This window comes from Protopterus annectens, chromosome 4.part0, assembly GCF_019279795.1.
Source record: "Protopterus annectens isolate FY-2018-M chromosome 4.part0, PAN1.0, whole genome shotgun sequence".
Classification (NCBI taxonomy): domain Eukaryota; kingdom Metazoa; phylum Chordata; order Ceratodontiformes; family Protopteridae; genus Protopterus; species Protopterus annectens.
In genome coordinates, this window is record NC_056733.1 from 1796993417 (window position 1) to 1797008429 (window position 15013).

General features: G+C 42.0%; 1 protein-coding gene across 1 annotated transcript in view; it reads left to right on the top strand.

Moving 5' to 3' along the window:
- Nucleotides 1–15013, top strand: part of LOC122800026 (LON peptidase N-terminal domain and RING finger protein 1-like) — a 770380-nt gene that overhangs the window by 545862 nt on the left and 209505 nt on the right. Inside the window, exon 10 of the mRNA XM_044069488.1 lies at nucleotides 14302–14464. Coding sequence (XP_043925423.1) covers nucleotides 14302–14464 — 163 coding nt within the window. The remainder of the gene's footprint in view (nucleotides 1–14301; nucleotides 14465–15013) is intronic.

Sequence of the window (15013 nt, forward strand, 5' to 3'; positions counted from 1 at the left end):
GGTATGGACAATTTGCTCCAGGGCATTTGAATTCACAAAGTCAAGGAACTTCTGTGCTAGCGAATTTGGGCTAGAGTAGGTTTCCCAGTTGATGGTGCCATAATTGAATTCACCCATAACAAGTGTGTTTGATAAAATTTGGATTATCTTCAGTTTTGTTAAGTAGGCTTTGTGGGTGTTGTGACCCATGGAGGGGGATCTATAACTAGCTAGGACCTGAATGAGGGGCCGTAACCAGTACCTGGAGTAACTTCATGGAGTTGTCCAGTCTAACTAGATGGGATGTGAATATATCTTTAATATAGATTGAAACAGACCCTCCTTTCATTTTCACATGTTCATTTTGCGGGTCTAAAGGTGTGGAAGGCATCGTAACCTTGTAGGGCTGGGGTATTCTCTGAGGCCTTAAACCAGGTTTCTGTGACTGCACAGACATCTACATTGTCTAGTGAAAGAAGTGCTTCCAGGCAGTGCAGTTTTTTCGTTTAAGCTCCTAGCATTTAGTAGCATGACCCTTATTTTGTTCCAATTGGTTAATTTCACATTGGTAATGTTGTTTTCAAGACCTTGCCCACTATGATGGAGGCAATAGCCTTTGCCAGCAGCCAAAAGCCTAGTGGAGCCACATGCAAACCGTCTCTGGCAAAGCAGAGAGGTTTGTCGACCATGGCATCCCAGGTAGACAGGAACTGGATCCCCTTGGAATGACACCAAATACTAAGCCAATTATTGAAATCAATCAATTTGTATTTATACTGTGGCATCATTCTAGGTGAGGGTAGTATACTGCTCAAGTCTAGGGACATACCTGCCTGGGACGCATACTCAGAGAGCCCAACCATGTCTCTCTTCATATAGTCCAGTGCAGTACATCTCAGATCATTCACACCAACATGAAGTGTGACAGACTCGTAACAGTTCTTGTTGCTGAGAGACTTGAGTGCATGCATGATATGGCGAATCCTGGCACTGGACACGCAGCTGACTGTGACTTTCTCATTATCCAACCTGGTGAGTGGGATATCTGTGTGCCTCACTACTGAGTCTGCAATGACAAGAAAACCTGTTTTTTGAGTGTTACACCTTATGGGCTTGGTGGGTGAGACACTGGTGTTTATGTGTCATGGGTGCTATGGAGACTGTGTTAGCTGTAGCAGACTTGTGTTTTGGAGGTCTCTGGTGTTTCAGTAAGGTTTTTTTGAGAGCTTCTCCACATATGTTGATTTACATGTTTGATGCGTACTATGTGTTTGAGTAGTGGTATGTGTATGAGTAGTGGTACTATGTGAATATGTAGTGGTAGGTGAGTTGACAACCTTCTCTGTGTTATTATTTTGAGTGAGAGAGAGCATGGATTCTAGAGTCTTGGTGTAAATACATCTCTCGCACTCTGTACTAGATTATGTTATTAGTAGAGGGTTGTTTTTGTACACGAGGCAATTGCTACACTTCCTCAAGAGATCCAAGTCCTTTTAATGAATTAGTATGATTCAGTTCAATTTACCATGGATATCAGTTAAAAACATTGCTAAAACTGAATGTGGAACAGATCCTTTCAATGTGGAACTTCGAGGAACATGAATGTTTTAAGACCCCAAATGAGGAACTTCCTCATAATGAGGTACACTGGAGAGGTATGAAGTACTTAGGGTTCCTATTATATAATTAAAGACACAATCCTTTAAATGCATCTTGATCAAACTTGAAAGCATGAAACAGCAAAATAGCAAAATGGCATATAAGCGACTTCTTTCCCTGGGAAAGAAATTGCTTGGCCGCCTCTGTTACTTTGCCTTTTTCGCCACTGTAGTGCGATCTCGGAGTTGGTATAGTTAAGTGTGGGGGGGGTGTGAACCCCCACTTTATGTAATGTTTTGATGTTTTTTTTTTTTTTTTTATTTTATTTTTTGTGGAACAGCGATTTTTTTTTTCCCCTGGGGAAAAAAATCGCTTTTCCGAGTGTTGGGATTGTAAGCTTTCGCTTACACGGGGTCGATAAATCAGCATTCACTTTTCTAAGCATTCACTGGTTTAATATAGACCCAAGCACTTAATACACAGTATTTCTTAGTGGTTGGAGCTGTTCCCGACCTTTTTGTGCTTTTATAAGTTTGGTTTTGTGTGGTATACCATTGAGGCCCTGACATGTTCCCCAGCAAAGCAGACCCACAGTGCTAGTTCAGTACTGCATGCACATACCTGAAATCAGGCTATAGGGTGGTGCTGCCTGGGCACTCGCAAAGCAGACCCACAGTGCCAGCTCAGTACTGCATGCACATACCTGAAATCAGGCTATAGTGCGGTGCTGCCTGCACATTCCTGTATACATAACAGTACTTGTCTAAAGTACAATGCTGTCTGCGTATACCTGACCTCAGCTAAAGGGTTGCACTGCCTGTGCACATTCCTGACCTTATCTGTACTACGGTGCTACCTTTGCACTCCTGTCCACATTCCTGAACTTAGCTACAGAGCAATTCTGTCTGCCTTATCTTATCCACGTACCTGAGCTTAGCTACAGTGTAGTGGTGCCTGTACACTCCTGTGTGCATACCTGAGCTCAGCTGCTACCTGCACACTCCTGTACACATACCTGAGCTCAGCTACAACGTAGTGGTACCTGTATACTCCTGTGCGCATACCTGAGCTCAGCTACAGTGTACTGGCGCCTGTACACTCCTGTGCACATACTTGAACTTGTCTATTGTGTAGTGCACACTCCTGTGCACATACCAGAGCTCAGCTACAGGGTAGTGGTGCTTGTGCATTCTTGCGCATATACCTGAATTTGGCTATAGAGTAGTGCTGTCTGCATAAACCTGTGCACATACTTGAGCTCAGCTACAGTGTAGTGCTTAAAATTCCTTCTACAATTTTTGAAAGCTATAGCACTTCAAAAGAGGTTTCAGGCTGACTTTCATTTAGACTAGGAAATCTCTCAACCTTTAACTCTATAGGGTAGGAGGATGAGGAGTCGGGTTGGGAACTGGCTTTAGGTTTAGGGTCTGGTAGGGCTATGTACTTTACAGGAGTGGGTGTTGGAGTCTTTGTAGAAATGGGAAGTTGGACTACCAGGAGTTAAAGTACTTGATATTTTGAGCAAGTGGCAGCAAGCAGGCATATTACAAGCAACTACCATGTCAGCACCTGTAGTAGACCCACATTAAGGGAAACTTCTAAGTAAAAATGACATGTTAAAAGATAAAGATAACTAGCTGAAAATAATTAAGAGAAAATAGATGGAATATACAGAAGAATTATATAGAAGGGAGCCTAACATCATACCTCTCAACCTTTTACTGCAAGAAATCTGGACAAAGCCTAAAATAATGGGGGCACAAAGGCCCAGAAATAGCGACAGATTTTAAATATTTCTCATATGAACTTAGAAAGTTGTTAGAATAACGGAATTTGTTTTAGCATGCATTTTCTTAAGGATATGAAGTCTGAAACTTAAATGTATGCCATTATTTAGTTAGTTCAACCTTCAGCGATTTGCCAGAAAAACACAAATTTTATGAGGAAAAGACTAAAAGTATGAGGCAAAAATTTGGACATTCTGTGAAAATCTGGGCAGTTGAGAGGTATGCCTAACATCACTAAAACATACAATACTATGTTCTGTCATTAAGAACCAGACACCCTTAAGAGTGAAATCAACTGTACACATGAATGTAATAATAAGACTGCGTGAAGTGGTTGAAATTCCAGCTGACTAGTTTAAAATCCTGCAGCATGATAATGTTAGTGTTTATAGTCTGACAGTAAATTTGGAAAGGACCAGTGACCATAGGAATATAGGAACAAATCCAGGCAGAGGTGCCATAAGATTCTTAGTCATGTGTACTTTTAAGTAGACACACAGAAACATTCTTGCCAATTGCCACCCTTCACAAGCACTTAATAGTGCCCACTTTTCAAATTAAACAGGGCTGTACATGATAACCATGGTGTAAATCTGTACCAGTCATTGCACATGGGGATCTCTTCTTAAGCAAATAGTTACCTTAAAGTCCCAAAACACAAGACTGACATGGGAGGTGATCAAAACTTACCGTATAGGCAGACAAAGTTGTAATTTACTCAACTTTTAGTGGTAACTTATTCCATAGGCTGGGAATATGTTGAGTTAGGAACCTATCCCTCCTATGAATGTTTGTTTGTTGGTGTAAATTTAAGTCCTTAGTATAGGTATTTGTAGAGCCACTAGTTTTGTGATGAAATAGGTGGTCATATAGGACTGGGTCTTTCATGTCTCAAAAAGTGAGACAGTTCATCTACAAGCAGCCATTAGACTACTGAAGACAAGGAGAATTGTGCTAATTTATCACAATTATTGAAAAATTTAAAGACTTTGTTGTTAAAAATCAGCGGGGCCTTTCTAGTTGAGCTATATGCTTAGATTTTTACATATGAATGGGAGGCTTTACATTCAGTGATGAGCCATATGAGAGGAATACAGTAGGAAGATAACTTCTTTGGCTGTTGAAGATATTCCCTTGGAAATGAACTCAGCTAAATAGCATTTCCTCACTATGGGGGAAATATGATGATCAAGTAAGGGGAGCTTGTACTCACAAGTGCATAAGTCTCTTAGGACTGTATTTGTTTGACAAGGCATATCACTTTCATAACATGGGAGGAGCTTTTTTGCCAAACACCACCATGGTGCACATTTTTGCATTTAACTTGAGACCATGTTTCAGTATGCCAGGTATGTACATGTTCCAGCCTTTGTTAGAACAATTTAGTATCAGTAGATGAGTGGATCACTTCCCATCTAGCAGTCATCATTAAACTTAGCCATTCACACTTCAGGGATATTAGCATGGATGTCTGCAAAATAAATGCCAAACAAGAGAGGACTCATTACTGCTCCCTGTGGTATCCCCCCAATTGCAGTTTTCTGTTCAGAGATGGTACCAGAAACTTTCACTACACGTGTTCTGTTAGACAACCAATTAAAATCCAGTAAAAAAAACATAGGAATTTTAAATTGTGTATTTTTTACAGTAATGAGTATGTACTTATGTGGAAGGGCCAGTCTGAAGGAGATTGGAGACTGTAAAGTGGTGGCGGGGGAAAGTGTAGTTAGGCAGCATAGGATGGTGGTTTGTAGGATGACATTGGTGATCAAGAAGAGGAGGAGGAGTGTGAGGGCAGCACCAATGATCAAATGGTGGCAATTGAAAAAGGGTAATTGTGTGGTGGAGTTCAGGGAAAAGTTAAGACAGGCACTGGGTGGCGATGAAGAGTTGCTGATTAGCTAGGTAACTACAGTAGAGCTAGTAAGGGAGATGGCTAGAAAGGTGCTTGGTGTGACATCTGGAAAGAGGAAGGAGGACAAGGAGACCTGGTGGTGGAATGAGGAAGTACAGGAGAGTATACAGAGAAAGAGGTTGGCAAAGAAGAAGTGGGATTGTCAGAGAGATGAAGAAAGTAGACAGGAGTATAAGGAGATGAGGTGCATGGCAAAGACAGAGGTGGAAAATGCTAAGGATAAGGCATATGAAGAGTTATATGAAAGGTTGGACACTAAGGAGGGAGAAAAGGACCTGTACCGACTGGCTAGACAGAGGGATCGAGCTAGTAAAGATGTGCAGCAGGTAAGGGTGATAAAGGATAATGAGGGAAACATACTCACAAGCGAGGAGAGTGTGTTGAGCAGATGGAAAGAGTACTTTGAGGGGCTGATGAATGAAGAGAATGAGAGGGAGAGAAGGTTGGATGATGTGCGGATAGTGAATCATGAAGTGCAGTGGATTAGCAAGGAGGAAGTAAGGATAGTTATGAAGAGGATGAAGAACAGAAAGGCTATTGGTCCAGATGACATACCTGTGAAAGCATGGAGGTGTTTAGGTGAAATGGCAGTGGAGTTTTTAATTAGATTATTTAATGAAATCTTGGAAAGTGAGAGGATGCCTGACGAATGGAGAAAAAGTGTTTTGGTACCGATTTTTAAGAATAAGGGTGATGTGCAGAGCTGTAGTAACTGCAGAGGGATTAAACTGATCAGTCACAGCATGAAGTTATGGGAAAGAGTAGTGGAAACTAGGTTAAGAAGGGAGGTGATAATTAGTGATCAGCAGTATGGTTTCATGCCAGGAAAGAGCACTACAGATGCAATGTTTGCTCTGAGAGTGTTGATGGAGAAGTACAGAGAAGGTCAGAAGGAGTTGCATTGTGTGTTTGTGGACTTAGAGAAAGCATATGACAGGGTGCCTAGAGAGGAGTTGTGGTATTGTATGAGGAAGTCGGGAGTGTCAGAGAAGTATGTAAGAGTGGTACAGGATATGTGCGAGGGTAATGTGACAGCGGTGAGGTCTGCAGTGGGAGTAACGGATGCATTTAAGGTGGAGGTGGGATTACATCAAGGATCAGCTCTAAGCCCTTTCTTATTTGCAATGGTGATGGACAGGTTGACAGACGAGATCAGACAGGAGTCCCCGTGGACTATGATGTTTGCAGATGACATTGTGATCTGTAGTGAGGGTAGGGAACAGGTGGAGGAGACCCTGAAGAGGTGGATATATGCTCTAGAGAGAAGAGGAATGAAAGTCAGCAGGACTAAGACAGAATGTATGTGTGTAAATGATAGGGAGAATAGAGGAATGGTGAGGATGCAGGGAGTAGAGGTGGCAAAGGTGGATGAGTTTAAATACTTGGGATCAACAGTTCAGAGGAATGGTGAGTGTGGAAGAGAGGTGAAAAAGAGAGTACAGGCAGGAGGGAGTGGGTGGAGAAGAGAGTCAGGAGTGATTTGTGACAGAAGAGTACCAGTAAGAGTGAAAGGGAATGCCTACAAGCGGGTAGTGAGACTAGCTATGTTATATGGGTTGGAGATGGTAGTACTGACAAAAAGGCAGGAGTCAGAGCTGGACATGGCAGAGTTAAAGATGTTAAGATTTGCACTGGGTGTGACGAGAGTGGACAGGATTAGGAATAAGTATATTAGAGGGTCAGCCCAGGTTGGAAGGTTTGGAGACAAAGCCAGAGAGGCAAGATTATGTTGGTTTGGACATGTGCTGAGGAGGGATGCAGAGTATATTGGGAAAAAGATGCTGAGGATGAAGCTGTAAGGTAACAGGAAAAGAGGAAGGCCTAAGATAAGGTTTATGGATGTGGTGAGAGAGGACATGCAGGTGGTTGGTGTGACAGAGCAAGATGCAGAGGACAGGAAGAAATGGAAACAGATGATCCACTGTGGCGACCCCTAATGGGAGCAGCCGAAAAAAGAAGAAGAAGATTTGATTAGAAAAGATCAATTTATATTTAAATCTCAAAAAGCGGACAATGCTAAAGAATACTCAGGTTATCAAAGAATTACAATTCGTTCACATTATAGCAAGGTAAAACTCAACATCCTGCAAGGTAGATTACAGAAATAATATGGACTAAGAACTGCCAAATGTACAAGCTGAGGTTAGAAAGGGGGATAGAGGCGTCAGTGATCAATTTGTCTACATCCACTAGATAATGAAGAAACTAAGTGAGGTCCAGAAAAAAAAATATTTTTTCTTTATCAACTAATCTAAACCCTTTGATTATGTGGACTGTAATGACCTGAGACATGGGGATATTGGGTCACCTTATTTGCATCTTGAGGAATCTGGTGGAATACCAAGAAGTAGGAGTTAGAACCAAATATGGATTGGTTTGGTTCAAAATCAGGGAAGGAGTTTGATAAAGCTGTATATTTTCACCACACTTTAACTTATATGCAGAATACATCATGCAAAATGCTGCATTGGATGAATCAAATGTTGGAATCAGAATTACCAGGAGAAATTATAACAACCTCAGATATGTAGATGATGCTACTCTCATGGATGCACTCAAGTAGGAGTTGAGCATTTCATACTGATCCCATGTCTGTGTTCAGTTTCTGTCTTCTCCTCAAATTATTCTCTTCCAAGTCAGAAAACCTGACAATTAGACCCCTGCCTGCCTTTTCATGGGGGAAAACCCTTAAAAAAAAAGCCCCACTATATGGAGCTCACTGCCAACTCAACTAAGGAAAATACAACCTTACTTAATTTCAAAAGGAGTTAAAAAATTTTTATGCAGTCATGTGTATACGCTTCAGTGAACAGTTGTTAAGCATAGTCACTTACCTGTCTACATGCTCTTAGGTAATATGTTAGCATTTATAAATTAACCTAAATCATTGAATAATGTGCACACATTATTATTCAATTATTCAAGTATTCAATTGTATTTATTACTGCTTGGTAGTAACTTGATTAAAGTGTAGCTATCATTCTAAGTCTTTTGGATTAAGCACTTGGGCTTCAGACCAGTTGTTTTACATTAGGAAGGTTTGTGGTTTACGCTGTGGTGGCAGGACAGGTAGCTTTCATCCTTCTAAGTTGGGAACTGCTGATTGAGAGCCCAGTGTCTGTTATTCTTAAAGTGTATTAGTTCTGGTTTAAGCACTTGGGCTTCAGGCCAGTTATTTTACATTAAGAAGGTTTGTGGTCTGCACTCTTGTGGGAGAAGAGGCTGGACTCTGCCCTTCTGAGCTGGGAATTTCTGGTTAAAGGTTTATAGTGCCTGAATATTTGAACTGTATCTTACTGAAATTGGTACACCTTGTTTGCTGTAGCATAGACTAGATCCAGGCCTGCTGAATCTAGCTTTGTTTATATGCTTGTTGTTTGTTTGCTTGTTATTTCCCTGGAACGCTAATTCCACCTAATACGCAGCTTCTCAGTGCTTCTGTGGATCACTAGTGATATCTGCATTGCTTACTGTACTTATTTCCTTGTTTCACTTGAAAGAAAGTTACTGTTTGTCGTTTTTGCATTTAAGTTACCTGTAACACATTGCACTTAAGTTACCTGGCACTTGCTCACTAAAGCAATTATATAAGTCAGCACTAAAAATTAAAAGCACTACACCCTCACTCCCCACTGGCCCTGGTTTTCAATTATTAAGGAATTCCCAATATTATTCTTGCATGTCCAAAGGTCAGTTGTCAATCTCTTCTCCGGTCCAGCTGGTGAATCTGGGAATCTTGAAGCAATGTTACAACTGCCTCATGTACACAGACAACCCTCTCCTCCTCCCAACAAATTCCAACAGATGTGAGAGATGCAACCATATAGCCAAACTGGAGGCTAAGCTCTCTCAACTCAGTACTGGCATAACCAGTCAGGAGGAGAAGGAAACCACACTCACTACAATTCCAGTCTCACATAGATCTACCACGACAGCAAACCAAACACATAATCACACAAAAACATACTCGGAGGCTCTAAATAAAGATCTGCCAAAGCAGCAGGGACCTCCAAAGCAGACACCCAAGCAGCCGCTACCCCAAAACAAAACACGTGCAACACATATCTCACAAAGCCAGTGTGCCAAACAGTCACAGCCCTTAAGACTAAACAACACACCTGATACACTTGTAATAGGTGACTCTATCGTCAGGCACACTGACGTCCCGCTCACCAGGCTGAACAAGGAGAGGGACACGGTGAGCAGCCTGTCGGGCGCTAGGATCTGCCACATAACACAAGCACTCAGGTCACTCCAAGGCAAGTACAAATATGACTCAGTCATTGTCCATGCTGGTGTGAATGACCTGAGACGTACCTCCCTGGATTACATGAAAAGAGACATAAAGGAGCTCTCTGAGCATGTAGCCCAGGCCGGTATGACCCTGACCTTGAGTAGCATCTTACCCTCACCAAGAATGATGCCACAATATGAAGACAAGATGATCAATTTTAACAATTGGCTTAAGTACTGGTGTCATTCAAAGAGGATCCAATGCCTGTCAGCTTGGGATGATATGCTCGACAAGCCACGATGCTTCGCTAGGGACGGCTTGCACCTGTCACCCCTGGCTTTCGGATATTGGCAAAGGCTCTTGCTACCCCCATAGTGCCTTTTTTGGGCAAGGCTCAAAAGACAAACCCACCTCCATAGGTATCACAAGGGATAAGAAACTAAGAGTAATGCTACTCAACGCCAGAAGTCTAAACCTCAAGATGCACGCACTCGAAACTCTCCTTAGCATGGAGAACATCGATATCTGTGCAGTAACAGAAACCTGGTTCAGGGCTCCCGAGAGCACCCCAGCACTACCAGGTTATACCTCATACCATGCTTTTCGGCCCCAAAACTTGGACCAAACCACAAAAGGAGGGGAGTATCGATATTCATCAAAGATACCCACACCTCCAGGTTGGTGGCAAAGCACGAAGCATCAGAGACTATCCATGTGCAACTAACAGTGGGTAAAACTGCCTTCCAGTTTATAGCCTGCTACAGACCACCCTCCCAAACCCAGGAACCCCACTCGGCCTTCCTGAGAACACTGGAAAATATGAAGGTCTCTCCAAACACCATTATATTGGGCGACTTCAACTACCCAAACATAGATTGGGAGCATTACTCTAGCTCCAACACCCTAGCCCAAAGGTTCCTAGAATTTATAAACTCAAATGCTATGGAACAACTTGTTACCACTCCCACAAGAGGGGAAAACATACTGGACCTGATCATCACCAACATGGGGACTCTATGCTCCAGACCAGAAGTGTATCCCTCACTGGTAAGATCAGACCATAAACTAATCTCACTGGATATTCACATCCCAACCCACCCCCTGCCCAGAAAACCACAGTGAAAAACTTCTCTAAAGCAAATTTCACACTCCTCAAAACCGAGGTGGAATCCTTCAAAGCCCCCGGGCCTGTGGAAAATACAGCCCAGACCGCAGAATCCTTTATAAACGCATTCTATGAACACCTTCAGGAATGCATGGATCATGCGATCCCAAATAAAACCAAGACCCAATCCTCCAAAGGCAGACGTCCTGTCTGGTGGACCCCAGCCATAAACAAACTATACAATAGAAGGAGGAAGCTACTAAATGATAGAGCAAAATCCCAAAAAGGGAAGGCATCACTGATCAGTATTAGCAAAAAACTACGGGCACACATAAAATTGTCTAAGGCCAGCTTCGAGAGAAAAATTGCACAGGACACTAAGGATAATCACAAGGCTTTCTTTAGTTATGTTAGGAACCTGGGTGGTAATTCCCAGATATGCTCAGAATTAGTCCAAAATGACAAAAATACACCAAACCCACAGACATTGCCAACATCCTAGCTGACAGGTTCAGCGCAAACTCCCCCCCCACCAAAAGGGCAAATATCTATCCCAGCAGAGTGCTGCCCCCCTGACATCTCAGATGCTCAGGTAAGAGCCGCCCTCTCCAAAGCAAAAAACACAGCATCAATGGGACCAGATGGTGTCCCGGGCTGCGTCCTACATGAACTCCAAGAAGAGCTAAACCCAAACATAAAACTACTGTTCAATCTCAGCCTTACTACAGGATATGTGCCCAAAGAGTGGCGTACAGCAACAGTGGTCCCTCTCCATAAAGGTGGTGCCTCAACGGATCCTGGAAACTATCACCCCATAAGCCTGACTATCTTGGTCTGCAAAGCTATGGAAAGGATCATCATGGACCTCATAAATAAAGATATTGGGGACCTACAAACACTGGATCCTACCCAGTTCGGCTTTGTTAAGGGCAGATCCTGCCTCTTAAACCTGGTTGATTTCTTTGAAACAGTCACCAAGGCTATTGACGAGGGGAAGGTGGTCCACACAGCCTACCTGGACCTCGCAAAAGCCTTCGATACAATACCCCACTCGGGCATTATAGATAAGCTCACCAGCTTAAATATAAACCCCTATGTCACTAGATGGATTGCAAACTGGCTCAAGGACAGAACCCACATGGTTAGAATTGCTGGAGCCATGTCAGACTCCAAACCAGTTACAAGTGGTGTCCCACAAGGCTCAGTCCTGGGACCTCTCTTGTTCGGTATATATTTCTCGGAGGTACAGGCCAACATGGAAGGACTGTGGCTGACCAAGTTCGCAGATGACTGCAAACTGGGCGCCATAATCGACTCTCCAGCCGACACAAGCATCCTCCAAAAGGGCCTCATAGAAACAGACAACTGGTGCCAGAGCCATGGCCTCAAGCTAAATGCCAAAAAGTGTATAGTCATCCCTTTGGCAAAAACAAAGTGCCCACAAATTACCACATAGGTGGTAATCCATTAAGTACAGAAGAAGTAATTAGGGACCCAAGTTGATAGCAATCTCTCATTTGACAACCACGTGGCCAAAGTGGTTAGAAAAACATTTTATATAGCCCACCTAATCATGAAGGGATTCACATCTAGATCAGGGGAGGTCATCATGCCTCTTTACTCATCCCTCATTAGGCCCATAATTGAGTACAATGCCCCTTTTGGGATGTACCTTACCAGACACCTGCAGCAACTGGAAAGACCCCAAAAGTACCTCACCAAGAGGATCAAAGGGCTCAAACAGATGCCATATGCTGCCCGGTTAAAGAAACTCCAGCTCTACTCAGTGGCATACCGCCTGTTCAGAGGCGATCTGTGCCTGACGTATAAAGCCATGTCCAACCCGGAATTAATGGACATGCTACACCTCAGAAAATCCAAATCCCATCGAGCTACGCGCTTGAGAGACTTGAACCTCAGCACTGAAATAAATAGGACATGCTGGAGGGACAGATTCATAACCCAGAGGCTCCCTTCACTCTGGAATAAAATCCCAGTCCAGGTTAGGCAGAGTCCCTCATTGATTCTCTTCAAGAGGAATCTTGATGAGTGGATGGGAGATCGTAGGTGTACCCCGGGTATCACTACTGTGTCACTGTTAGACAGAGGCACAGTATACTAACCTCGAAAAAGGGCATAGCAAAATAAATTTAAAATGGGTGGCGAAAGCCAAACACATTCTGGCTAGGCTTATAAATGCCCTAGGGCAGATAGCCTAGTATGAACCTATGAACCTATGAATATTTCCAATCAGTACTGATTCCTTGTATTACCACTATGCAAGTAATCTGCTTTGTGTACACTTGTGTGCACATTATTTATTTTCCATGGTTAATATATTATATATTATGTTAAAAAATATTTTGTTCATTTCTTCTTTCTTGTGTAACACTGTTAACACAAAGATTGTATTTCTTTACATGTATGTATTAGTGCCTTTTTGACATGGGTTGTGACTGAAAAGGGACTTCAGACTAGCTCGCCTACTTGATTAATGAACTTAAATAATAAAATCGAAAACACAGAAGCTGGTTTGCTGCACAGCATCAAGCATAAATAAAAAAAATAAAAACAATTAAAATAAATAACAATAAAAATTCAAACATAACTAAGATTGCCATCTGGCTGTCAGTTCTTTGCAAACAGAAGCTTGAAGTAGTGTCATACTTTTTCCGTAGCCTCAAAGATCTTTGCAGAATCTGACTGCAGCCTTGAAATGAAACAATGCTTTCTTCTTGGGAAGAAAACTATTGCAAATTTGGATAAAATGTTAAGAAGAAAAGGCACCACATTATTAACAAAAAATCCATATAATTAACCTATGTTTCCCCAGTCATAACAGTGACAGCTGGACTATAATTAAGGATGTGCACTGGAAAATTGATGCTTTTGAATTTTTTGCTGTAGAATACTCTTGAATGTTTGAGGACTGTAAGAAGCTCAAATCAGTTAATGCATATAGAAATAAACCTTGACTGTTCACTGGAAGGTCTGGTAGCAAAATTGAAACTCAGATGCTTCAACTGCATAATGTCAAGACAGAGTTCATTAGAGAGGACAGAGCTGCTGGGAAGGGTCAAAGGCAAAAGAAATGGAATGGTAGTGGGGTTTGACTGGCAGACAGCATTACTGAATGATGGATATAAATTTACAATACTTTAACAAAGAAGTTGTTAACAGAAGACTGGTGAAATGACAGAGCCAGACTCTAAATGACAACAACAGAAATGGCTGAGCTAAATGACAACAATAGAAATGGCTGAGGCAGTCTTGCATTGTTCCTTTATACTGAGAGTATTGAGAGCACTAGTTGCTGTCTTGCTCACCTTATAGGATCTACTTTCTGAGAGTAAAAATTAGCCATAACCACATTAGTTCTTATCTGTTAAACTTGGATTATTGGAGGTACATTTGTGCCAACACATGCAACAAAAAAAACATACATGTCTGCAGATCAGAACTACTAACTACCCATGGTTTCCCTTGGTTCTCTTATGCACACGTATGGGATTATTTGTGTAACTTTTATACTAAAAGTCTACTATTTAGTAATATTGTCATAATAAAATGCTTGTTTTTGTATGTTCTTTACTGCTTAGTCTGAAAGTGGACATGAATTGACCAATTATTCATGAACAACTATTTTGTAATAGGGTACTTAAAATGTATGTTCTGTCTTCAGTTTTTCAGATTATGGTTGCATGCTTGAAATTATGGGAATTGAAATCCTGTCTGATGGACGTTCTTTTGTTGACACAATTGGAGTGCGTCGATTTAGAGTTTTGAGAAGAGGACAGCGAGATGGCTACAACACAGCAGATATAGAGTACCTGGAAGATGAGAAGGTGAGTGGGGACAACATATCTGCTACTGCAGGAAGACTTGTTTGAATAAATGTTTGTGAAATATGCAGAAGTTGTGTTTATATTAAGTTATATTGTAACCCGGCATAGTGCTGGCCAACCCGTAATACATACTCCTTCACTTCAGTACCTCAGTGAGAGATAAAGCAGAATAGATAGGACACATAAAGTTAGGGTGGGGGTATCTACCTCCACCAAGAGGCCTCTTACTAGTGGTGCCCAACAGGGCTCACTACTGGGACCTCTCCTGTTTGAAATATGCTTCTCTGAAGTTAAAGCAAATGTAGATGGTATTTGGCTGACCAGATTTGCTGATAACAGCAAGCTGGATGCAGGTAGTGAATCACCCAAAGATGTAAATATCTGACAGGAAGGCCTGTCACAGACAAATAACTGGTGTCAGAACCATAGCCTAAAACGCAATGCAACAAAATGCATAATAAAACCCTTTGGGAAGAAAACTACCCCTGCTAATTACAAAATTGATAACACTCCCCTAAGAGTAGACCCAGTATTAAGGGACTTGGGAAC